Source organism: Microtus pennsylvanicus, chromosome 13, assembly GCF_037038515.1.
Source record: "Microtus pennsylvanicus isolate mMicPen1 chromosome 13, mMicPen1.hap1, whole genome shotgun sequence".
NCBI lineage: Eukaryota > Metazoa > Chordata > Mammalia > Rodentia > Cricetidae > Microtus > Microtus pennsylvanicus.
Window position 1 is genome coordinate 79,090,408 of NC_134591.1, and position 26,872 is coordinate 79,117,279.

Here is a 26,872-nt window from a genome sequence, read left to right on the forward strand (position 1 = left end):
ATTATGTTCTTAAGGAAGGCATTAAAAACTGAAGAGGAGAAGGAGATCTCCCATCTCCCCGCACATTTACCGTTTCGGATGTGAGGCGTCCTTTTGTGTAAACAGAGACCTTTCATGTCATGGTATTGTCTTTCAATTTGAGAAGTTTCTTTTGATGTCTTAAGGCAGTGGTTCTTCTTCGCCACACCTTTGGAAGTCCCATATCAGATACCTTGCATATCAGATATTTACATGACGATTCATAACAATAGCAAAATCACAGCTATGAAGAAGTAGCAACAAAAATAATTTTATGATCGGGTATCACCACAACATGAGGAACTGTATTAAATAAAGGGTCACAGCAGGAGGAAGGTTGAGAACCCCTATTTTAGGACCTCAGCCTGATAGCAGCAAGTTCTTTTCCTTCATCTTAAAGGGTTTTTTATTTGTATGTTTTGTTTTTTGTGAATATTGTTTGCTTTTGTGTGTGTTTCTAGAAATGTCTCTTTTTTCACTCTTGAAAAATTTGCCCACTGAGTACAGAGCTGCAGGCTGGGGGGGAGGGGTTGTCCACTGTAGGCTGGTGGGGAGGGGCATCCACTGCAGGCTGGAGGTGGAGGGAGAGGTGCCCTCTTTGCTGAGCAGTTTTTTCTTTTGTGATGCTTAGGATAAAAATCCAGTACTATCTCTTATTTTTATAACATGCCTTCCCTCCCCCTAGTTAAAAGCTCCCCCTTCCTTGCTGGTGTGTTTAGGAATTGATTTTATTGCTTGGGTTAACTTCTCCGCATTTATTCTATGATCTGGTTCATTGAGCATCTAGGCTCTTTTTAATTTTATAATTCCATCAAATTTGGAGAAATCTTGACCAGTATTTCTTCGAAACGTTTTTGTCCTGTTTCTGCTGTTGATGTTGGTTTGCTTCTGAGAAAGGGTCTCACTATGTAGCCCAGGTGGGACTGGAATCTATCCTCCTGCCTCAGCCTCCCGAGTACTGGGATGCCGGAGTGTACCTCCACACCCCTTCTTCTTCAACATGCCCTTCTCCCATGACCTGCAACCCCAGCGATAGAAAGCAGGCCATGTGCTATTGCTCCATTGTTGATTACTATTCTACTTCCTTCCATCCTTTCTTCTCTGGGTGGTTCGGGTACAGTGACTCATTGCTTGATGTCTATGTTTTCCGATTCATTTTATTTTATGTCTAACCTGCAACTAGACCAGACCCTAGGGTGATAGCCAGACCTTATGGTGAACCCCATAAAACCTAACACCTGGTACCCATTTCTCTGTCATCCTAGCTCGTTGGTGGTGGACATATTGGTGACTTGCTTCTAACTAATCAGGAACATCCAATGTATTATAACAGAATTGCCATCTATGATTAAATATAGAAACTATGACTTCTATCTTACTAGAAAACACCATTTGGCATCTGCAAGAAGTCCATATGGTGAGATAGTGAAGGTGGCCTGTGACTTGCGGCCAGCTAAGGCCTGAAGTCATTGGTCTAACATCTGGTAAAAACCCGAATATTCACATCAGCACACCCTCCTCACTTGAGCCTCCAGTGAGCCCTCAGCCCCTGGCTGCTCCCTTGATTTCAGCCCCACGAACGTCCTGTCGGAGGGCTCCACTAAGTTCCTGCGGGTCTCTGACCCTCAAAACCTATGCCCTGGTGGGTCTGCGTGCTTAGGGCTGCTGAGTTTGTTATAGCCCGTGATGGATCAACAGATCACACATCTGGAGAGGTTTGGCTTTGGATATTATGTCTTCTAACCAGTCTTGCTTCCCTGTGTTCATCTGCCCCTGTGAATAGTCAAAGATCCGTGAGTAGTGCACGCAGGACGTTGTTGGCACTGGCTGTCGCGAAGCCCTTGCTGTGGGCTCCATTCCTGTGTTATTTGTTTTCTGTGGACTGATTTCTTTCTCCCAGATGTCGCTCACATTCTGATGATTCTTTCATGTCTAATAACTTTTATTGAGCTCAGGGCATGGTGAATAATGCATCGTTGATGGTGGATGTCGCGATGTGATTTTAAACCGGGCTGAATTTTGCTGTGTCAGGCCTTGCATGAGGTACAGCTCATTGAAAGTCGGCTGCTCTGCTTTTTGAGGGTGAATTGACTTCAGGAAGAGATCAGCCTTGTTAATGACACATGAACATTCTGGGGTCTCTATCAGATACCTGTGTACTAATACAAGTTAGTCTGAGCTTGACCATTTCTCAGGGCCCTGAGAATATTTGGCTTAGAACTCTGTATTAGTGACTTTTCTTGTTCCTGTGCCAAATACCCGCAAGAGGCAACTTAAGGAAGGAAGGGTGTATGGGCTCAAAGTTGGAGCGCGTAGGACATCATAGCATGGGAGGCAGGAGGGTCATGAGGTCGCTTGCTCATGAGCAGGAGACAGAAAAGGAATAAGATTGAGGACCAGGTTACAAACCTCAAGGCCCACCCTGTAGTGAGCCTCTTCCTTTAACTATGCCCAATCTCCTAATGGTTCTACAGTCTCTCAAAATGGTGTCATCAGCAGGGGACCAGGATGCTCAAACACATGAGACTTTTCAACTCAGACTGTCACAGGCTTGCTTTCAGGCAACCTGGGGATGGCCCACTTCATGCTTGTGCAATTTAGGGTTCAGCCTCAGGCTCTCGGGGAGCAGCCACGCAAGGAACCACCGTGCAGCTTCCTAGATATGTTCTCCTGTCTATTTCCTTTCCAGCACTCCCCCAGGACTCTTCTCTAAAAACTGGAGGAGTCTCTCTCTCCCCACTCCATTCTCCTCCTCTACCCGACTAGACCGCCATGCTCTGCTTGCCCCACACACCTAGGCTGATGCCTGGAAACACTTCCGTCTACATCACTGAAGACCCTTCCTCTCTTCAGATCACACAGCCCTGAGCCCTAATGTCCAACCCAGCTACTCATAGATCCCAGCTGGTTCAGGTAACACAGTGAGTTCACTGTTGGTTCTATTAAAGGTCTTTGAGCATTTGGGGAGATGTGCAAGAAGAAAGGGCTAGACGTTTGACTCCAGCGCTTGGGTCTCCTAGCTCTCTGCTGATTCTCAGCTCCATTTTAAGGCTGGGTGGGAGAGACCTTGGAAACATATATCAGAAATATTTTCTCTCTCTCTCTCCAAGGGCATTTGTCACAGTCAACTTTAACTGTCAATCTGACACAACCTACAGCCACCCAAGACAGGAGTCTCAGTTTGGGGGTTTCTCAGATCGAATTGGCCTGTGGGCATTGTTTTGACTGTTAATTATTGTAGTAGGGCCCTGTCCGCTGTGGGAAGCACTCTCACCAGGCAGATGGCCTTGGGCTCTATAAGAAGGCTGGCAATGCAGGGGCCTTGAGATAGCCAGCAGGCAAGTAGCATCTTCCATGGTGTCAGCTTCAACTTCCTGTTGTCCTGACATCCCTCGGTCAATCAGCTCCCTTCATCCCCACAGTTGCTTTTGTACAGTGTTTCCTCACCGCCATGGAAAGTTAACCAGGACAGTCGTCCAGCCACAGGGTCCTAATGCTTCAACAGCGGCACTCAAGCAACTGGACTCCGCCTTCTGCGCGAGGAGTTGTCAGCCTATGGCAAGCATCTGCCAGAGGCGTCCCGCATCTACAACGGACTGCGTATCCCATAAGGGATGGCAGATATGCCCTCACGCACAGCCATATGCCCCCTGTTTTCAGTTGAGATGTTGCTCTGAGGGTGAGTCTGGATATTTTCCTCTTGGTGGGGTCCCAGCAGACCCCATGGACCACGAGCATCCATCTCACCTCCACACAGCCGATCACTGGCTGAGGGCTCACTCTGTGGGATTCCCCCAGGTTGCTGTGCAGAATCCCCCATACAGAACCTTCTGAAATCCCACCTGTGCCTGAGGCTCACCCTGAGCAGGGGGAGGCAAACCTCTGCTCTGCAGTTCCCATCCCTGGCCAGAGACTGTTCCAGCTCCCATCTCCCGCCTGCACTCCAGAAGAGGGCACCAGATCTCATTACAGATGGTTGTGAGCCACCGTGTGGTTGCTGGGAACTGAACTCAGGACCTCTGGAAGAGTGGTCAGTGCTCTTAACCTCTGAGCCATCTCTTTGGCCCAGCTCCTGTCTTCTGAAGACAGAGAATGCAACTTGTGAAAGTCACTGACACACAGCAATTCCCTCCCACATCTGTCCTGCAGACACAAGACAGGGCACGGACGGAGCGCTCCCTGAATTGTGATGTGTTTAAAGTACCCTTAGAGAACGCCAGGAGCCGCCTTCCTTCCCTTTCCTCAACTCCTCCACTCCACAGGAGGGAGACTGACATCCAGAGGGCTTAGGGAGCATAGCCCAGGGTGGGGTTGCCCATCAGGAATTTTCAAAGCTGCCTCCCAGACTTCTGCTACAAACTCATTAGTGGTTTCTCAGGACTCTGGCCCGTAACTGGCCCATGTCTCCTCCAGCCACCTTCCCTTTGCCCACCTCTCCCCTAGCTCTTGTCCCTTCACTGCGGCAGGACATCTGAGGTGCTACTGACCTTCATAGAGTCCCACCAGACAGAGGGCAGCTCTTTCTACTCACCAACGGGATATTCCTGCTTCAAATAGGTCCATAGGGCCCCAGTATATCATCAGTAGTCAGTGTTGGTATCTGAGCATGGGCGCTGAGTGCCACCCTTTAGCCTGCTTGTCCCAGGGTCCTGTCCTTGTTCCTGCCTCCACCCCTAAAGTCCGCTATGTAGGGTAGGCAATATGGTAGCCATGGACAGCATTCCCTCCCTTAATGTCCAGCAAAGCGACAGACACACAATGGATGGAGGATGGATGGAAGAATTCAATAACCAGCCATCGACTGAGCAGTGGCACACAGCTCAGCCTCTATCTTCCCAAGCACTAGGTCAGAAAAGTTTCAGGTCCTAGGCTAGACCTATGTACTCTGTAGGGTCTCCCAGACAGCCCTGATAGCCCTGAGTTACATCTGGACTCTGCTCATGCCCATAGACCAGACAATCCCAGCACGAAGAGTGTTCCAGGTTTGCTCTCACAACTGAAATCACATCGGCGTCTCGGTGTCCCACCCACTCGCCCCTTGCAGCTTGGCAGGGAAGCCTCCAGCAGGCCTGGTCCTCTCCATCCTACTGCATCTGCGTAAGTGACGAAGAAGAATTTCAGATTTTCCTGTCTTCCTCCCACACAACCTAGGACCTGGGCTCCTCCATCCACCAGCAAAGGCTTTAATATTTAAGCTGCAAGCGGCGGCCAAGCACTGTCAAGGGAAGAAAGCTCAATTTTCTCCTACCGTGTTGTTCTCCTGCACGCCCTTCCAATCTCCACCAAGCCCTCAGACAAGGCCTTCCCTCTCTCTATGCAGCATCCTAAGTTCCTGATTATGAGGCAGAGCCTGATACAGGACTGGGAGGAGAGTCAGAGTCAGAATCTAAATCACGGGCTGCTGAAGAGCCGGCTGGCCCTCCAGCCTCCCCGTTGGCCATCCGATGCATCTCAGTAGAGGATACAAGCTGTGCTTATGATGTTCTGGTGACAACAGTGAAGTGGGAAAGAAGGCAAGACTCACCAGGAGAGGGGGAGCCATTTTTCTCTGGGGGTGACCCCTGGAAAGTTGGCCCTTCCCCCATGCATGGGCCCCTGAACTCGGGATATGGAAATGTGTTGGGATGGACTCAGGAGGAGCTGGAGAGATGAGGGATGGCTACGATCAAGATCCATCTTATGCTATGCATGTATGAAATTTTCTAAGAACAAATAAAGAATAATAAGATCTTATTTAACCTGCTGATGTTGTGAGTGTGTGTGTGTGTGTGTAGGTGTATGCGCACATGTGTGCATATACATGAAGAGGCCAGAAACCAACACCAGGAGTCATTCCCCAGTGACATCTATACTGATTGAGACATGGTCTCTCCCTTGGCTGGGTACTCACTCACAAATTGGGCTTGGATGTCTGGCCAGTGAGCCCCAGGGTTCTGCCCGTCTGCATTCTCCCCTGCATACGAATAGCCAGTAGGAGTCATCACAGCTTCTGGGGATCATACTCAGGTTTACATGGTTCACTGGCAAGTACTGCACTCAGTTGTGTCCCAGGCCCGGGCATGGGACACTGGACAGGACTTTATCATACTAAGAACGGATTCTACACTACATCATGTCACAGGATAGGGTCAAGTCATGGTTCAAAGATTCCGTAGCCATGTGTTAATGTAGTTTCTGGTCTGAGGCCATCCATGGGTGACAGGACAGAAGAATCGCCTTGTTGCCTAGCCCCAGTCTGCCAGAATTACCAAGGAAAAACTGGCAAGGACACCCAGGATGCCCGGGCCCCCACAGCCCCTTCCCCAGTCTACTGGTGTGGCAGCCCAGAGAAAGGCACCTGATGATAAGAGTTTCCTTCCGACGCTTAGATAAATTCACTTTGAATTTATTTGGCTTTTTTTTTTATGAACCGAAGGTGAGTATAAGTCATCCCATTCATCATCAAGAAAGGGCAGCCCCCCAAAGGGGTCGACAGACAGACACTCTTTCTGCAAATAAGTAAAATGGTGGCTGCCTGGGCCAGAAAAACTGGATGAACTGAAGTCTGGGATACCCTCCCCCTTTTCCATCCATAAGCCAAAATATTGCTAAGGCTTTTTATAAACAAAGATAATGAGTTGTATAATTTATGTAAATTAACTAACGCTGCTGCATTTTCTAGAAGTAACATAAACTGCATTATTTATTTGATGTGCTTTTTGGAGTAAAAAAAATATAATTATAATCGGATATTGTACCTAACAAGTTTTTCCCATTGTTTCCTGATTAGCATTGGTGGTTTGGAATATCAGATGTGGGATCTCGGAGCGTGCCACACTCTGGAGGGCTTTCCTTTTGCACAAGAAAGCGGCAAGTGTCTGACCTTCGGCTCTTCAACATACCTTTCTGGGCAGAATGAGGCTTCACAGGAAGGTTGTTCTGGGCACAGCCCAGTGCCAGGTGCTGGTTATTTTCAGCCAATGCTTGCAGGGGTGCTAGTTGATCATCTACTCTGGGCCATGACTAGCTCCATTTCCCCTCCCCAGTGGGATCCCAGGCACCAGCAGCAATGTTGGCCTCGCCCAAAGGCTTCCTCAAAATGCAGTATCTAGCCCCGCCACACCACAGCCAAATTCAGAGTACCCAGGAGACTCATCTGCTGGTGGGACTGTGAGCAAACGCTCTACGTTTATGCTCAGGGAAGGCCTTGGTTCCCAGATGCTCCCAGCGGCGTCCCCCAGCTCTCCTGCCCTTCCTGACAGCAGCAACCTCCATCCCCTCACATCTAACAGGCAATGCAGATCCGCTCACTGCAGTTCAATACTGTGGGATGCAATATCACCACATTAGGGGCATTAAAAATGCAAGGACAGATAATGAAGCCCAAGAAATGAAGGGCTGACCCCGAAACCCTTGCCACCCTGGAAATACTTCTGTCACCTAAATGGGAGGTGATATCTGCTGGCCCCTGTTACATGCCTGCTCCTCTTTGCTCCCAGGCAAAGTGCAAGGTCCTGGAAACCGCCGGATGCAGATAGCCGGTGCGTCCACTTTGTTTGCACAGCAAAATGCAGAAGATGGGCCTTTATTGGAAAGCGATGGATCTTTGAGAGGACCGCCTCATCTGGGAGCCAAGGTCAGGACCTCTGTTTACCCACCTCCCTGCAAGGCTCGGCTCCTGCATACCGGGGGTGAACGGAACCAAACATCTCAGATGGGAAAGCAAACGCGCGAGGTGGGGGCAGGGGGGTAATTTACAGAATTTATTTCATCTCCTTTCCCTTAATCATGTAAAAAACAAAACCCCCAAACATTCTACATTCTGGTTTGTGTCCAACACAATGTGCAAACTAATTGAGTGTAAAACCCATTGCTCTGCGTTATATCCGCTAAAGTGCGCGCGGCAATCGCTCCTCCTCCCCCCAGCTCTGCTTCATTCCTGTTTTTGTTATAACTCAGTCCGTTCACAATATGTCATTGCAAACGCTATTTGCAAAAGAAAGTATAAAAAACAGATTCTTTATTCCTTGGTGCATTTGTTTTCATGTCCCCTTCTCAGCCTCTCCGCATTTAGACCGTGCTTCCATCTGGAGGGCTTAAAAAAAAGTTATAGGCAGAACCGCCATACATAACGAAGAGCACGCTCATCTGGTATTTAGCCTGAGAATTTTATTGCCAGGTGTTATGAAAGGGGTGGGGGGAGATACGGACACAATACCGTTTCATCTCGTTTCCATCTTGTGTCTGAACATGCTCATCAATCTGGGGAATGGGCTGCTTCAGTGCAGCTGCTTAGCGTCTTTCCAGGAAAAGGCAAATGCCATCAGGAAGGAAGCTACAGTGGGAAAGGTCAGGGACCCCGAACTTTGACTCTGTTCCTGCCTAGGGGAGAACCAGAAATCTGGAGTGCCAGCCCTCCAAATTTAGCCATCTAGGAACCGGAAGCCTATTTCCACCAGGTTTGCCCACCTAAGATCCAGCTCCTCACAACAATTAAAGAGTTGAAGTCAGCAGCAGTGTCTGGGGACAGGACTCAGTTGGTTCAAAGAACTGCCACACTAGCACCAGAGCCTGAGCTCAATCCCCAGAGTTCAGGTAAAAGTGCTGTGTGTTGTGACATGCGTCTAAAGTCCCCCTGCTGGGAACATGGAGGCAGGTGGATCCTTAGGGCTAGTTGTCCAGCCAGTCCAGGGTCAGAGAGAGACTTTGTCTCAAAAACTTAAGGTGGAAAGACACTGAGGAAGACACTATGACTTAGGGTGGAAAGAGACTGAAGAAGACACTATATTAGCCTATGGCCTCAAAATGCATGCATATTCACATGTACCAGTATCTGTATGTATGCAAGCACGCACACACACCATACACATCAGCAGAACTATCCATTTCTTTCCTTTTCAGCAGAAGGATCAATTTCTTTTCTATAAAAATTTATTTTTATTTTATGTCTATGGGTGTTTTGCCTACATCCTATATATGCACGGCATGCATGTTGAGTGTCTACAGAGGTCAAAAGAGGGTTTCAGATCAGATCGCCTGGAACTAGGTTACAAAGGGTTGTGAGCCATGTGGGTGCTAAGAATCGAACCTGGATCCTCTGAAAAAACAGCCATTGCACTTAACCACTGAGCCATTTCTTTAGCTCCACAAAGAACGTTTTTCTTTGGGCCTGTTAGCTGTGTAGAAAATAAAAGAAAATTCCATGTGTAAGAAGCTAACTGCAGAGTGGTTCAGGTTGTGTTCTTTGGGGAACCCACACCTCATGGGACATTAAATTAACACTTAGGTCTAATTGCATACATAAAAGCGCATGGCAGAAGCAGGGAGGGTGGGGTTAACTTAATATCAGCACCTCATGCCATGTGCAAGCAGCAGGCATTCGTTTGAGTGACAGGCATGTGGGGGCTAAGTCTCGTCCTTCCCACATGAGCTCCCTGCAGCCCCGTATGAAAGAGGTCACCGTGTCCAGCATCTGCCTGCTATTTTGAAAAGCAAAAGGAATCACAGACCATTTCTAACCTCAAGCAATCAGACAAGGCAAAACCCTTGGGCGTCCCACTGACTGTGGCTTTGTGATCCCCTGCTGAACACCACATCACCTGGGAACATTGTCCCAGGGGGGCGGGCTGGACAGTCACACTGTGTTTTCTTCGGCGGTTGATTCTGACTTCTGCTGGGCTTGCTATGATCTGAGGACAGGCATCGACCCTGTGGCAGCCTGAATGAGCAAGACCCCCCATAGGTCAGGTATCTGGTCACCTGGGCGGCAGTTGGTGGTGCTCTTTGGGGAGGTTAGGGAATGTTTAGGCAGGGTGGCCTTCCTGGGAGAAGTAGATGAGTGAGGCTGGACTGTGGAGTTCACAGCCTTTCCACACTCGCAGATCGCTATCTCTGCTGCCTACTTCCTGCTGCCGTGCCTCCCACATCGTTATGGAGTCTCCCTCTGGAACCATCAGCTAAATCACTCTTTCTTCCAGAAGGCGATTTTGGTCACTGTGTTTTCGCACAGCGAGGGACAGAAACTAACGCAGCCCCGAGACAAGCGGCCAGAGCGCCCCTCCCTGTCCTGGACCCCGACTTTGTACATGAGCTCTGCTGCCCTGCGGCTTCTGGGGAAACACTACAGACAGATTTCTATGGGAGTTCCAGGTCTAATGGTGCTCACAGGGTCCTCCAAGAAGTTAACGAGCATTCATGACATTGCAAGCAAAGGGAACACAAACTCACACACTAACCTGACCCCACATACAGCCCCAGAACTGAAGGCCACTGTGGGCAGAGTCTCTTCACAGTGAGAGTTAAAAAAAAGTGTGGCTGAGTGGGGTGGCTCAGCTGCAAAGTACCCCCTGGGCGATTATAAAAATCTGAGTTTAAATCCCTAGAACCCAGCTAAAATCCAGACACGGGTGGCACATGTCTACAATCCCAGCACCCTCACAACAAGATTGGAAGTGGAGACAGGAGAATCACTCTAAGTTTGAGGTCCAGTCATGTCGCTGTATGTAGAAGGAACTGACAACAAAAAGCCCCACCTCAAACAAGGTTAAAGGATAAGATTGACAGCTACGGTTGTCCCCTGACTATGGCATGACACACTGCACACACACTCACACACACACGAGATGCAAAGGCAAAGTTAGAAAGGATCAAACAACCGTAGAGATCAAGTCACTGTGAACTCAATCCACCAACCAAGGGATGAAGAATTGTCGTCTCTGGGTGAAGGATGTGAGGGCCTAAAGGGAGGGAAACCCCACAGCCACTTGCCGTGGAATTTATGTTTCCATAAGTGAAGCATTAGGAGCCTTGCTCAGGGAAGAAATTATTGATACGTGTGTTCCCTTAAGGAAGCTTCTCGAGAGGCCCATTCCAGATCTAATAATAATCTGTATTCTTCTGAGATGGCAGGGCCAATCTTTGATTTCCCTATCACCAGCAGAGGTTCATGAATCATTAAACTGTACAGCCTCGGAGCTTTGGTTTATTGTGCACCACCTAGAATATTTAATAAAATAAATTCTAAATAATCAATTCACGAGCAGTCGACGTTTCTTACGCTTTTGTAATAAATGTCTACTTTTTGCATCCATCAAAAACTGCACGTAAATCGTGGTGGCAAAGAAGAGAAGTACCTTTGTCGTTTCCTGTTGCTGTCGTGTAAGTACTTAAGCAGGGGACAGATGACATCTGCATCTCTCCACGGTCACTACTCCAGGGGGATTCTGCAACATCCCACATGTCACTCCAGGTCCAAGGATGCATCTCTCTACCGCTGGGACAACTGGTCCTTTAGCCCACCCAGTGCTGCAGAGCAAGGTTCTGGTATCTGTTGTCCCAATGCACAGGGAGCACTCTGAAACTTGCCTAGACTTCCTGGGATGCTCCATGCTAGTACCTGGACCCCCTGGGATGCTCCATGCTAGTACCTGGACCCCCTGGGATGCTCCATGCTAGTACCTGGACCCCCTGGGACACTCCATGCTAAGTGCCTGGACCTCCTGGGATGCTCCATGCTAGTGCCTGGACCTCCTGGGATGCTCCATGCTAGTGCCTGGACCTCCTGGAACACTCCATGCTAGTACCTGGACCTCCTGGAACACTCCATGCTAGTACCTGGACCTCCTGGAACACTCCATGCTAGTACCTGGACCTCCTGGAACACTCCATGCTAAGTGCCTGGACCTCCTGGGATGCTCCATGCTAGTGCCTGGACCTCCTGAAATGCTCCATGCTAGTGCCTGGACCCCCTGGGATGCTCTATGCTAGTGCCTGGACCTCCTGGGATGCTCCATGCTAGTGCCTGGACCTCCTGAAATGCTCCATGCTAGTACCTGGACCTCCTGGAACACTCCATGCTAAGTGCCTGGACCCCCTGGGATGCTCTATGCTAGTGCCTGGACCTCCTGGGATGCTCCATGCTAGTGCCTGGACCTCCTGAAATGCTCCATGCTAGTGCCTGGACCCCCTGGGATGCTCCATGCTAGTGCCTGGACCCCCTGGGATGCTCCATGGACCTCCTGAGATGCTCCATGGACCTCCTGAGATGCTCCATGGACCTCCTGAGATGCTCCATGCTAGTACCTGGACCTCCTGGGATGCACATTCTTTGGGAAGAAATGTGGCATTTACGGAGTTCTACTTTCTAGGTGCTTTTTCAAGGGACCTTTTCTTGACTATCTCAGGCTGGAGACACTTAGCATGAGATAAATAGAAAGCACATAGCATGCAGACCTTTTGCCACTAGAAAGAAAGAAAACAAAGATACTCCAACATCCCTGTCATATCATTAGTCAAAGTATTAACCGGGGCCTGGGGAGATGATTCAGTAGGTAAATCATGAATCATGCAAGCATAGAGACTTGGGTTCAAATTTCTAGAACCCAAAACAAAGGCCAAACACAGCAGCGTGCACCTACAATCCTCCAGTAAGTATGGTGAGATTGAATGGAGACAGGAGGATCCCCATGGACTCTGGCATACACATTAGAGATGGAAGGGCATTCTTTACCCAGTGAGCAACGAACCACCCTACCTCAATGAAGGTTGAAGACTAGAACCTCTATACATGGTCTGTGCACACCCACAATCACATACATGAACACATCCCCCCATAACATACACACCTCACAGACAAGTGTCAGCCCACAATCACATACATGAACACATCCCCCAAAACATAGTCACACATCACAGACACATGTCAGGCTATAAACATGGGTATGAGGACACAGCAAGACTTGGACTTAAGTTGAGCACCGAATATATATTAAGTGTCATGCCAAGAGCTGGTCTAGAGTGCCGGTGGAGGACGCAGGGTGGGACTGTGTCCCCAGAAGGCTGTGGGTCAGTGTCAGCTGGCATCTTCTGCTTCAGAAAATTGATATTCGTCTCCTGCATTGCCAAGGGTGACCGAGGAATGGCAGGCTCAACCGCACCATCAGAGAATTTAGTTAGAGATTTTCAAAAGGTGCCGGCAGTCAAGTAACAAATTGTCGCACTGACTCGTGGAATTTTCCTCTTGACTTTTTCCCTTAAGATAGAGCGAAACTCATTCAAAATAGTTTTAGACTGATTTTTCACTTTATGGGCGTGTTTTGCCTCCTTGTACATATGTGCACTCTGCATCTGCCTGGTACCAGCAGAGGTCACAGGAGGCACTGACTCCCCTGGAACTGGAGGGACTGATGGCTGGGAGCCACCGTATGGATGCTGAGAACCAAGCCTGAATGAGTCCTTAGCAAGAGCAGCCAGTGTGTTTAACTGCTAAACCAACAGGGGGCTTGGGATGAGATACCCAGACAGGACCCTGCCATCGGCACAATGAAGCACTAAAAAGTAATTTGCGTATCAAAGGGGTATGGGAGTCCCAGGGGGGATCCATAAACCAAGGCCACTTGGGGCAGCAGGGCAGATAGCCTGTGAGTCTTCTAGGGTGATGTGGACCTTGTAGTCAACGGGTCACCTGTGAGCAGCCAGGCAAGACACAAAGTGAAGTAATCCTGTGACTTCCACACTGACCCCAGCTGGAAGACAACCACCCTTCGCCAGGATTGGAACTGAGCCATAGAGATGGAAACAGAAGGCTATCTATCAGCCAGGAGGAAACCTCAAGGCATGCAAAAGCTCTCCTATAGAGTCATCTACTTCCTGCCTCCCATTCTGGCTCAGTTTCCAGGGAGACAGAAAAGGTGAGATCAGCAGTTAAAACCACACAACCACCTAGGACGTGCAGATCAGTGGGTGCCACCCAAGAACCTCAGCCTACACAGTGAGAGGAAAGGCTACCCCTCCTTGCTGCTGATGAACAGCCCCACCCCCCACTTCCATCTTCCCCCTCTACCCCTGTTTTCCCCACAACAGTGGCTGAGGTATTGGAAGCACCCTAAGAGCCTGCGGCTGGAATACAATGCAGAGCTTAAATCTTCCCTCTGCTGACTCAAAAACGCCAGAGATGGTTTCTCCTGCAGCAGATTAGAGACTCAAGCCCACAGGACATGGGGCTCCCCACAGGATGTATCCCAAAGAGTGGGCATAACTTTGCCGGGCAATGCTAGGAATTAGGAGACCAATTTGCCGTTCAGTCAAGTGAAAGCCAGAGGTATTCCTCACCTACCAAGCAACCACATATACATCTGCCTGTCCACCAAGAGACAAATACATAACACTGTCTCAAATGCATGCCCAGCTCTGGATGAGGTCATGGTGAGTGGTTACAAACTCTTGTAGCTCTCCTCCTGAGTTCTAGCAAGCAGTTCAGGCAGGAAGGAGCCCGTGGTGAGTGTGATAGTGGTAGCCAAGGGTTTATGTGGTTGCCCTTGAATCTGCTAAACTTCCCACTCCTGGCCTCATGGACTAACCTGAAAGGACCTTGAGGAACCATTAGGATAAAAATTAAATGTGAGTTTAGCCGCTCCAGTTGATAGTCTGCTGAGCTGCTTCCTCAAGGAAGTGTCCAGATCACCGAGGCTCAGATCAGATTTACAGGACATTTTATATCACCGTTCAGCAGAAACAAGAATCGCATGCCCTTTAAGGCCTCTGTGGCACATCTTTATCCACGCGCTGTTGTCCCAACACCACTGAGAAAGCCCCGGGCTCCGTGATGGATGCTGTACCTCCACTCCAGAAGCCCAGCATTGGGAAGTGAGTAGCTCATCAGAGACAGCAGAGAATGCTGGCCCTTGTGTCCTCAGGGACACCCAAATCCAAAGCAGACTCGTTCCTGTCTGCAAAGACACAAAGAGACGGTGACGAGGTAAACAACAGCAGGCGATGAGATGTGAGTTCAAAAGTATGTATGGCAGGTACCACTTTATCAGGAACATGCCCCGTGAAACATTGGAGGTGCACTGGGACTGAAATGGTATTTATTGTTTATCTTAGTTGGGCCCCAGTCCTGTGTGGAGTTGCCGTAGCCCGTGTTGAGGCCTGTGGAAGTCAGAGGTTGACATCAGGCGTCTTTTCCCATTCCTCTCCATCTTATCTTTTGAGGCAAGGTCTCTTGTTGAGCCTGGAGCTCGCCATTTCAACTAGACTGGCTGCCCAGTGAGCTTCAGGAACCCGCTTCTCTGCCCATCCCCCTCCCAGCACTGGGCTATAGATGCATGCTGCTCTTCTCAGCTTTTGCATGGGTGTTGAGGGTCCAACCTCGTGTCCCCACGCATGCATGGGAAGCGTTTTATCTCCTCCCCAGGTCCTGTAACTGTGTAACCTGTAGGCTATCCTTTTCCCAGACTTTTCCTTCCTCTCCTCTCCTCCTTTTCACTTCCCTCCCCTCCCCATTTCTGCCATCTCCCTACTCCTCCCATGCCCCAACTCCAAGTTTTAGTTACACGAGCAATGGAGATTAACTATCTACCCCACAGGATAACCAGGTTAAGTGAAGCCCAGGAAAGACAGTGACCGAGAGTTTCTCAGACACACAGCACACCTCACTCCCAGATTCCAGGAGGGGCGAAAGTTAGGTCACCAGACACTCTAAAACCTGGATAATAGGTTGGCAGAGAGAGTACTTGCTGCTCTTGCGGAAGACCAGAGTTCCGTTTCCAGCGCCCTCACCTAGCAGTTCACAGCTGCCTACAACTTTAGCTCTGGCCTCGAAGGGCACTGCACTCATGTGCACAATCCCACAAACAGATTCCCACACATGCACATCACTGAAAATAATAAAAAAATTAATTTTGTAAATAGAATAAGGTATTCAAAGCTTGTTATGCAAGCGTGAAGACCCAAGTTCAGATCTCCAACACCCACATAAAAAACCAGGCACGGCAACACACATCTGCAACCCACAGGGCTTTGAGAGCAGAGACAGGGGAATCGTGGCCATAGCCCATGGAAACATCTGGCTTTGTTTCTGCACATTGCCAAGCATGACATTCTCGCCCCACACCCAACACCCTGAAGTCCCCAGTGTCCAGACCTCAGACAGAAGCGTTATAGCATAGAAGATATAACGTGTTTAACCATCTGTGTGCTGGACCCAAATCCATCAAAGAGAACACTCCTGAGACAGGCATGGGTGAAGTCTGGGGGAAGCAGTACGAGGGGGTATTTCCCTCTGGCTGAAGAGGAGCAGGGATGAACCCCGGAAGACTCAAACGTCAGTGGCCACACCACAGAAAGAAACATGGTCTACATGAGGGATGCTGTCCGTGCACGGCAAGTCCCCAGGAAATACCAGGGACCGAACACAGCCCTTTCCAGAAAGCAGCAACTGTATTGGTCAAACATACACGGTGGGAGCGGCGGGCCGCTGGCCCCTCTGAGCCTCTGTGGTCCCTTGCCTCGTTAACCTGTTTCTCTCCTTATCTATTCCCTGCCTTTTTCCAGACTTGATTTGGGCCCCAGACCTGTTTGGGCTGACTTCTGCCAGCATTTCCCATCATCTGCAAGCAAGATACCTATTTATCTTATGGCCGGGAACAGAGCGGAAGGGATCTGGCTCTGCCACGAGGCGGTTATTTCATGCCCTGTTAATTCCTAATGCAGTAACTACAATATCGTTTCTACTTTCGAAAGAGGTACTTTTTTTTTCCTTTTTTAATATGTGGCCTAAGTGCTCAAATAAAGAACATCATTCTAATGAGGACAAGTCCCAAAATGTAACCTCATTACGGTCACTGCTGCGCCAACGCTGGCCTTCTAGCTTGAAGGCAGTTAATGGAGAAATGAGGGACACTGGGTTCTTTCCAGGCAGCACAAACAGATCAGCAAAATGTTCACATCCACAGATGACAGTCAGAGGAAATGGACTGGCATTTCCACTCAGGGACGGGCCAGGCCGGGGACTGCCTTTCATCACAGAAGGATGGGTTCTATAGGAAGCAGGGCTGGGTCCCGTCTCCCACTGCATCAGCAGCCTCAATGCAAGACCCGTTCACTGACCCCAAGGGCAGACTGTCTTCACTAAAGGACAGCGTGAGATAGGAGCAAAGGGCCCTGTAGTAGAACCCTATCCCCTGACCACAACAGCCATTGTCTTCATCAGAGCAGCTGAAAGTCTTAGCAAGTCACCCTTAAGATCAGGCTTGCTGAAGCTACCTTGTAGGAGGAGGGATGGGGAGGGTCACATGACCCTCACCTTAGAGCTTGTGGTGTCTCCTGCACCTCTGCGCCAGCTCTAGGTAATCCTGCCTTGTGGTCTTGGAGGTGCTAAAGATAGACTGTGGGGGGCTAACTGGAGAGGGGGCTACAGCTGCGCTGCTAAGGGGACGTCCCCATCCTTGACTTTGGGGTGGTGTGGCCATTTTGGGGAGACCTGCTTTCATTTAAGCACTTTCTCACCCTTGCCCTGTCCGTAAGCACAATAAACCCTTTAATTTCCTTCGCGTCAGGAGTTGAGAGAACTGCACCTCTGCTGTCACCGACTATCTGGGGGGAGAAAAAGACTGTGTATAGCTACCCACGAAAAGGTTCATGCAATAATCCAGGCACACAAGAGTGGATATCCAGTTTGGCCAGGGCTGGAAAAGATGCCCACAAGCCACCATCCAGTCAGTTGATGGGAACGGGTTCACAGAGGGCTTCTCGGCAGATTCTACCATGGCTCATGCGCTTCCTAATCTTTATCCATCACCTAACACCTCCCCGAGCTACTGTCCTAACGCCAGGTCTGCCTTCTATGCTGACCTCATTTTCCACACAGGACCTTGGAATTCTTCCGGCACACATCAAAACCCTAAGATTTTTGTATCCTCCTGAGATTAGGGACCACACACCCCTCTTTGTACCCCTGAACCTCCCAGTACCTGTCACAATGACAGTGGGTGACAAGTACCCAATAAGTAGATGAAGGATGGACCACACCAGGTAAATAGTGTGGGCTGAGCTGATCCGAAACCCTAAAGGTCACCCTGAGTGCCAGGGACAACAGTTATGCTTAAAGCTGAGAACTCTCAGGTTCCAGCCCCAGCTCTGGGACCTATGAACCCCTTTCTCTGAAGGCCTGACTTCTCCATCTATGTAACAGATATGATAGCATGTCTTCTGCATGGATGTCTGCACCAGACAAAGCCAGTACTGTTCACAGGAGATTTGCAAATTTGTGATTGTCTACACACTGAGGGTACAGCTCCCATCTCCCTGGGAACCCAGCAGAAAAGGAATGGGAGAAACGGGGAACTGAGAGCTGGTCTGGATACGACACATGCCAGGAGTCTGAGGACAAGGCTGAGCAGACATAAAACAACCTGTTAGCGTCGGGGGCCAGGGAAAAGGGCCCTAGACTTGGGAAGGACTCTTCCAGAAAGGCTCTCTGGCTGATTGCTGCTGTCGCCTGACAAGTGTGAACACGGTTGCGGGAGTTCTTAAGGCACAGGGATCTTGAGAGCAATCCTTTCCCGGGAACACCAGATCAGCCGACAGGAGTCAGCTTGGGGGCAGGACCCACTTCAGACCTGCTGAGGTCTCATTTGTGATCCCCTGACACCTCAGTCCCTTTCCTCTCCTCTCATCAGCTCTGCCCTCCCTGGAAGCTTATCGCAGCCTTCTCCTTGGCCCCTAGACAAGGCAGCTGATTGCGAAGGAACAGCTAGTTAGCTTCAAAAGCTGCTGCCCACACCCCATGCCCCGCGAATGCGCCTGCCGAGGAGTGACATGTGTGTGTGAAGGCCCCAGCCCACAAGAACAAAAGGAGTCAGAGCTGAGGTTTCCTTCCGCTTGCTGGAAGTTTTCCTGGCCTCGGGGAAGGCTTAAAGCAAGTAATATGTTAAATGATAGACCCAGATGTCTTTATCATGCCCTTGAACGGAGGAACCCCACTGGGATAGTAAAGATTTCACAACTCTAAAACCCTAGTTGTCCATCCAGCTGGAGGGTAGCTGGAGGGGACTAGGGCTTGGGGGACACAGGTGCTAGCCACAGGATCTGCCTGCTAAATCCACAGGGAGGAAGCAGACTTCTGACCGTGAAGCCTAGTAGATAGCACCACCACAGCTGGCGAAGACTGCCCACTGGGCTTCCCAGTCCCACTCCAGATCACAACTAACACAGAAACGCCAAGGACGAAGTGTGGGGGCTGATATTACCAAAAAGCCCTTCCTCTGGGCTATTTAAAACTCCTAACCGTGGAAAGGCAATTACTTCAACAAGAAGGAGCCCATTCCCATGAATAAGAGGGAAAAACTCGAATTCAAATTGCACACAGTACCATCTTCTGAGGACCAGTGTGCCGGAGGGTGTAGGGGAAATGGTCATTGCCAGTGCTGGTGGGCATGTAATTAAAACAGTCGCCCAGAAGCAATTTGGCATTGTCTAGCAAAACTAAAACTCTGACACCCAGCAATTCCTGGTCCAGACTGTTTATGTGCCCAAGAAGACCCTTATAAGGATGCTTAGTCAGGCAGTAATGACGATACCACAAGTCTGAGTGAGAAGGTTCTCAAAGTCAAGGGGACAAGATTATGTACAGAGAGGAATAAGATGAACCACTTAAAAATGGCCGGAAAGCAACATAGATTCGGCTTAGCTGGAGATATTAAGTGACAAAGTGTAAAACAACATGTCAATTACTCATACACGCGCAACCGTCCCCAACTTCCAAGAATTCATTTCACACCCCACCTAGCCCGAGAAGCATCTCTGCCCGCTGCAGCCCATTCTGGACTCCCGGGGACACTTATCCTAGATGCTCAACCTTTCACAGCTCCGTGCACTGCAAATGAGCGTGATGTGCAAACATGGCCGCCTTCTTGCTCCACCCTGAGTCCACACGGACGGTGCACACGCCTCCCTCTTTCTCTGTAGAGAACACACAAAAGCAAGTACACAGCCAGTACTTGCTGTCTGGTTCCGTGGGATAGCACTCCAAGTGAACCGGGAAAGACCAGCCACCAAGAAGCGTAGCCGAAGGTGGCCTCCCTCTCCAAAACACCAGAAATAACATTGGCCAAGTCATTGCCAGGGAGGCCTCTCAGTTCCCCCACTCACAGGGGCTGCTTGCTCATGGCCAGCAGGTCACCGACGGCCCTCTCTGATCTGCATGTGTCCCCCCTCCTCCACATCTGAGGAACCAGGCTGTAGTCTGCAAGGCTGAGTGCCACAAATAACTCCCAACATAAATATGGCCTAAAAATAGCCATAAATCATCCTCATTCCATCCGGTGACAATTCTAATTTATAACAAGAGGGGAGAAAATGAACACGGTGGTTTTTTTTTTCCCCTGGACTTCCAAGCTACTGCTGAGGACGAATTCCACCCCGCTGTTAGTTACAACCAGGAGTTCCTGATTTACGCATTACTAAAGATGAAATATACCAGAGGCCTCCAGGCACGGGGGCTGCTTGCTGAGGTTTAGTGTGAATTCCTGCAGGCTTTCAATATCCCTGCATAAGTAGCTTCCTTTCTCTTGGTCCCCACCCAAGCTTTCTTTCTCTCTCTCCCTACCTATTCTTCCATTGTGGGGCGGTAAGAGCCTGTCCCCCCAGAGAGCAAGCCCCAACTCTCTGGGCTCCCTGCAAGAAGGGCTAATGCGTATGTATTAGCAGGATCCTGGTCACAATGCTGGAGATGGCTCTTTCCAGCAGCACGTTCGGGTAATCTGCACATTAATGTTCCATGCAGTCAATTAAACTGCACACGAGGCAGAGGAGAGGAAACGGGAATTTCTCATATCGCGGCTTTTCTTATTCATCACCATAAAACAATTCTTATTGGTATATTAAAAAAAAGCACATACACATAAAATGAAAGTTATCTCTCTCCATGGGGTAATATAATAAAAGCCATTTGATGCTATTTTTGGCAGCCATAAAAGCACATAATTAATACAGGGGAAAAAATCATCATGACAAAACGTGTCCCCAAAACCGACAGTGCCCAAGGGCAATCCTTAGAACTCAAGTGGGCTCACAATCCTCGCACCACTGAGATGGGCAGACACACCCTCGACATGACAGTAGCTAGGATGCCGGCCTTTACCTCTCTGAAATGCCAGCTGGATTATGGGAGGCTTCTGAGATCTCGCCCGTGGTATCCCTGGCCACATCCCTTTGAGAGTGGCAGGCAAGACCCTTGGTGGAACCACTGAGGTCTTCAGGACACCTGGTTGGGACCCTCTGATGGGAATGGACTTTTCTGTGGCTGTTCATGTTAGGGCCAGAATAGCAAGGTGGCATCCAGGAAACCCAAAGCTGAGTTTGTTCCAGATGCTGAGCCCATTCCTACAGATCCCAGATCCCTCTCCATTCCTACAGATCCCAGATCCCTCTCTCTCCACTCCAGCATTGCAGGAACCTTGCTCACTCGAGAGCCCATCTCATTATCTGTTGAAGCTGAGACACCCCACAGGGAGATGAAATTTTAGTCAGCACGAGGAGAGCTGCCCAGCCCTGATGGTCACTACCAGTGGGCTGAAGCACCTGGAGAGGATGCTTCCTCACGATGACACCCGTCTTCCCTGAGACCTGCACCCCAGTACAACCCCAAAGCACCCGGAAACACAATGATAAACATAGTAGAGAAACCCCCAGGCACCGTGTCAATCCCCATCCATACACCAGTGACCCCCTGGGTAGAGCACTTTGGCCATGGTCAGCTCCAAAGAAAACAGAAGAGAAACTCTGGGGTAAGAGGACAGAAGCCAACGCCAACAGCAGGGACTTGGCAAACTAAAATTCCTTTGACAGTGGTGACTGGCATCAGATTGTTCTCAAGCAATTCCAAATTCTCTGTAGCGGCCCGTAAATGACACCTGGGGGACAGGAGAGCCTTTTCTGCCCTTTACCTCGACTCCCTGGACTTTGAGCTTCATGTGGTCCTCTCTGGTCGTCTTCCCATCTTTCCTCTTCTTCCAACAGTACCCGTCTTTCCTGTACTTCACTTTCTTCCTGTTGTAGAGTATCATGGAGCCATTCTGCGGTCTGCAAGCGACAAATGGTTAAGTTACCGAGAGAACTAAGCAGAAGGGAAATTTATGAAGAAAGATACCGCAGACCAGTAAAAGTCTCTACAGAAAAGCAATATTCCACATTTGCTGGGACGTAATTTTTCACCTTTTATTGCCGCTCCCTGGATTAACCATGTTTTACGGCCAGCCAAAATTTGCTTGTGGATTTGGTACCTAATGAATTAAATGTGTCAATGATAGGCTTAAAAAACAACCCCTTAGTAATTTCCTCCAAACTAATCAGGATATATGATGTGGGGGGCCCTGAGCTCAGTAGTGTAAAGTAGGCAAAACAGAGAGACAGGGGGGAAAAAAAGCAAAAAGAGCCAGGGGTGTTTGGCAGACTGCAATATCTTATCTCTTGTAGAAGAATTTTGTACACATCTTTTAATCCATCAGCCAGCATTAGGGAATAAATAAGTTTAACGCAGACGCTAGATGACTACGTTAAGAGCAGACCAATAGAAGCAGCCCTGGTGCTGAGGACACCGCTCTTGATTCATTGCTTGCATTTAGATTACTGCTGGATACAGACAAGCATCATGGTCCTTCCTCTCTGGCAAGCAAAGTACCTGATTCCTCCCCATTTGGGCTTCAGCTGTCAGATATCTTCGATATACCAGGAACCCTCATCTATTCTGTCTGTGGCCATAGCAGCTTTGGAAAATGGCAGTTCGTTTTCTAAATGCATTCCTGTGATGTTTAAAAGGAACAAGCATGGCTGAGGACAAGGCTCCATCAATAAAGAGATTGCCCTGTAGGAATGAGGACCTGTGTTTGGATCCCTAGCACCCATGTAACAGCCTGGGAATAGTGCTGGATGCCTATAGCCCAGCACTTAGGAGGCAGAGCCAGGAAGATCAGATGTTCTAGGTCATTATGGCTACTTCGTGTGTTCAGGGCCCACCCAGGATATACAAGACCTTGTGTCTGAAAACAGAACAAGACATTGGAAGTACCAAACAAAACAGAATCTAGACTTTTCCAAAGAAAAAGCATACCCCAGTCACAGAGAGCAGAGGAGTGGTGTGTGTGTGTGCATGGTGTGTGTGTGGTGTGTGTGTGGTGTGTGTGTGCATGGTGTGTGTGTGTGCATGGTGTGTGTGTGTGCATGGTGTGTGTGTGTGCATGGTGTGTGTGTGTGTGCATGGTGTGTGTGTGTGCATGGTGTGTGTGTGTGTGCATGGTGTGTGTGTGTGCATGGTGTGTGTGTGTGTGCATGGTGTGTGTGTGTGTGCATGGTGTGTGTGTGTGTGTGCATGGTGTGTGTGTGGTGTGTGTGTGTGCATGGTGTGTGTGTGGTGTGTGTGTGTGTCTGTGTGTGTGTCTGTGTGTGTGGTGTGTGTTTATGAAGGTGCTGTGGTGGTCATATATTTTGGGTAGGAATTTACAAAGCGCGATAACATTAAGGCCCTCCCCCAGCTGCCAGCAGGTGCTGTGGTAAGCCGTTCCCAGAATAAAGCTGCAGCAGGTGCAGATGTGGGCAGATCCAACCCTGAAGCTAGCACGCTCACTCAGGGGCTGGCTGTGGGCCACCTGCACCTGTCCACTAGGCAAAGAAAGACTTGCCCGTGGTTCTGTGTGTGCCTGTGCTGGCGCCTGTGGCACTCCATCCTCCTCTGAGCCAGAGGAGGCGGTGCTGCACAGGAGTGTGTCTGTTAGAGCAGCTCTGGAGGCGCCTTGGCTTGTGGCTTCTGTGCTACAGTAGAGGTGGGGGGAAGAAACACGCCAATCCATCCTCCCACCGCTTGGGGAGAGCCTCCCACCCCTAACCTTCCCTTTCCGGTTGAACAATGGGCCATTTCACCACACAGGACTGAACACTGGCTATTGATGGCTTAATCTTCCATTGTTTAGAGGGCAAAAAGAAAGCCTCGGGGTGGCTACAACTAATTATGGTCCCCACCCAGTCCGACTGTGTCATCCAGCAGCCCCGGGAAGACTAAAGAGCAATTCCATGGGAAATTATAGACTTTCCGAGGTACCTCCCTGCACTCCATTGTTCCCTGATCAGGGTGCAATTGGTTGTCATTGTTGGTTTCCTGCCCCAGCCTGCACCAACCAAAACAACCACAGGAAATGGCCCTACACACTGCTCACACACTGTCACCCGATGGTGGCTATCTGTGCCTATGGGTTTGCATTTCAACACCACCCCCCACCCCCCACCCCCACCCCGCAGTCAGTTTCCTTCTTTCTCTTCATGGAGAGGGGCTTGCAGAGAGGGGAGGAGGTGTGCTAGTCTTTTTCAGTCCCAGCAACTCTGGGCATTTGCACTGCACCCTCAGAACACTGTGAAACCTCCCAGTCCCTCAAACACCCAACGAAAGGTCCCCAAACCCAAGCTCCCATCCTTAAGGCCAAAGAGGGCAAAGGATTATGTTAGGGCAAGAAAACGGACTCCGTGTCCCCGTCCTCTCATAGGGCAGGGGTAAGGACACTATAATGGGAACACAGCCAGGAAACCCCTGGTCAAAAAAAAATAAAAAGTTACCCTCTGAAGAAGGCCTCAGAGGAAGGACCTGTGACCTGCACCATCCCCACCACTGTTACGGATCCTTAGCACCCGTACCTACACTGTGAGTGGTCCCCAGAGAGGGTCTCCCATTGATCTCACTTTAACATCCCAAGAGTGGCCCTGTCGCTTGTCACTTAAGCAGGACACCATCCAGGGAGCTTCAGTGTTCAACTCGAATGACCTCATTAAATGGAATCTTCAGTCCAGTCCACAGAAATGAGAGCCAAGCAGTGTGCAACCCTCCTGACTGACTCTGTCTGAGCTTGCTTCTGCTCTGTGTGACGTGGAGGCCCCACCACATTGCCAGGCCCTACGGGCCATGAAGGGGAAAACGGTCCTGCTACAGAAGGATCCCTGTGCCTGACAGGACTGAGTCTGAGAGGCTGTGCTGCCACAAGTCCGAGCCTGTGAGGAGGGAGGGTGGAGGAAGCGGGCTTTAGGCTGGAGAAGAAGGACTAGATCACACACGGAAGGGCCTCCATTTACCTGACCGCTTAAGGCAAGGCAGGTCCGAGCAGAGTGGGGAGGCAGGAATAGAGACACAGCTGGAGAGCAGGGACTGTGTGGACACAGCCAGCAACCTAACCATCCCGGCCTTCTGTGTCCTGGTCATCCACATGCATCTACTGCTGGCTGAGAACATGGCACCTATGCCCATCCATCTATCATCTGCAATCATCCTGACCTGCATACTAACTCTGTGAGGGAGGTGCTGCCAACATCCCCAGATAACCAGCCTTTCGTGCTCCAGTGCCTGGCAAGTCTGTGGATGCCAGGGAAGCCCAGGTTGCTAACTAAGCCGAGACCGAATCATGATCTGCTATGCTGGCTGGGATCAATAGAGTCCAGAAGCACACTTAGCACGGGACCAGGGGCCAGGAGGTCAGAGGCCAGACTTCCTCTCATACAGTCGGGCAAATCCTCAGCTGCCCCATTCTTGCTCTACGGTGTCTGGGGGCAACTCTAGAGCCGTCCCAGGATTCCTTTCCTATGACTGGGATAACTCGGGGTATCTTAGACTTGCCCTCCCACAGATAAGGTAAGTGAGGGTGTCCATGTCTCCTCCTAATACTAGGTTAACTCTGGGTTTGTCCCAGATTCCTCCCTTAGCTAAGGTAACTCTGGCTCCTCCACTCTCCTCTCTAGAGCCGACTCAGTGGAGACCTGTTGGGAAACAAGCCCTTTACTTAGGTTCATACTTTGCCTCCTTCACCCCGACACTCCCCTACTGTTGCCTCCTGGGGTCAGCTATGACATAACCTCGGGCTAGTCTCTCATCTTTCTCCTAGGATCTCCTTCTGGGACAACTAAGCTGAGACAGGCAGTCAAGAGCCCCAGGGAAGATTCCCGAGGCCCCCACCACAGCTGCACTGGTGCAGGAGACCTCCAGGAGAGACCATGGCCACGGGAAGCTAGCTTTGTTCTAGGCAGGAGGCCGCTACCCAAGCAACCCTTTCATCTAAGAGAGGAACAGCTAGGACAAGCAGTTACATTCCACACAGTGGTGAGAAAAGTCCTTGGACTTGAGGAAAGCTTCACAAAAGATAAGATGTGTGTGTGTGTGTGTGTGTGTGTGTGTGTGTGTGTGTGTGTGTGTGTGTGGTATAGGTCGATGCGTGGGAGTGGGTGGGCGAGCAGATTAATAGAAAGATACTAGACATTAGACAGTATGATGATTTGAAGAAGAATGTCCCCAACAGGTTCAGGTGTTCGAATACTTGGTCACCCATTGGTGGCACTGTCTGTGTTGATTTCGGAGGTGTGGTCACGCTTTTAAATGCTGGAGATCATGTGGCATTCCTAGCTCACTTTCTCTATTTCTAAATCTTGGTTGTGAGCCCTCCGCTGCTCTGGCTGCCACTGCTGCTGCCTGTTGCCATGGTTCCCTTCATGACCTCTAATCCTCCGGAACTGTAAGCCAAATAAACCCTTCCTTCTATAAGTTGCTTTGGTCATGGAGTTTTAGCACAACAGAAAACTAACTAATACGGATTAAAAGAGATGATGAATGGATGGATAGATAGACGCTAGCTGAAGACATGGGTGTAGATTGATAGATGATAGATAGAAAGATGATTGCTGAAGATGGATGATAGATTGATGGGCAGATGACAGACAGATGATAGACAGATGACAGCTGACGATAGATGATAGGTAAGTAGATTATTGATAGATACACATATAGATAGATAACTGAAGACAGGTGGTTTAATGATGGATGAGCTTCCATCTACCATAGAGAAGAAGGAACACTTAGAGAAAATTTAAACATAGGAAAGAATTTAAGGAATTTAATAAGAAATTGTGCCAATCTAAAGAGAACTGCAAAATCTTCCAAAAGACATAAAAGCAGGTTTTGATACATACAGAAAGGTGGCATGTCTCTGCGAGGGTGAAACAATATCATAAAGCATGACCTCCCCTTGAGTCAGTTCTGCCAATGAGAACACCATTAGGATGTTTTTAATGT

General features: G+C 49.6%; 1 protein-coding gene across 16 annotated transcripts in view; it reads right to left on the reverse strand.

The window, feature by feature from the left end:
• Positions 1-26,872, reverse strand: part of Camta1 (calmodulin binding transcription activator 1) — an 826,088-nt gene that overhangs the window by 373,498 nt on the left and 425,718 nt on the right. For all 16 annotated transcript variants that reach the window (XR_012907539.1, XR_012907538.1, XR_012907537.1 and 13 more), the window contains one exon: positions 21,723-21,858. Coding sequence is in view for 11 of the 16 variants with exons in the window: in XM_075946642.1 (XP_075802757.1) it covers positions 21,723-21,858 (136 nt within the window). In the remaining 5 variants the exon portion in view is untranslated. The remainder of the gene's footprint in view (positions 1-21,722; positions 21,859-26,872) is intronic.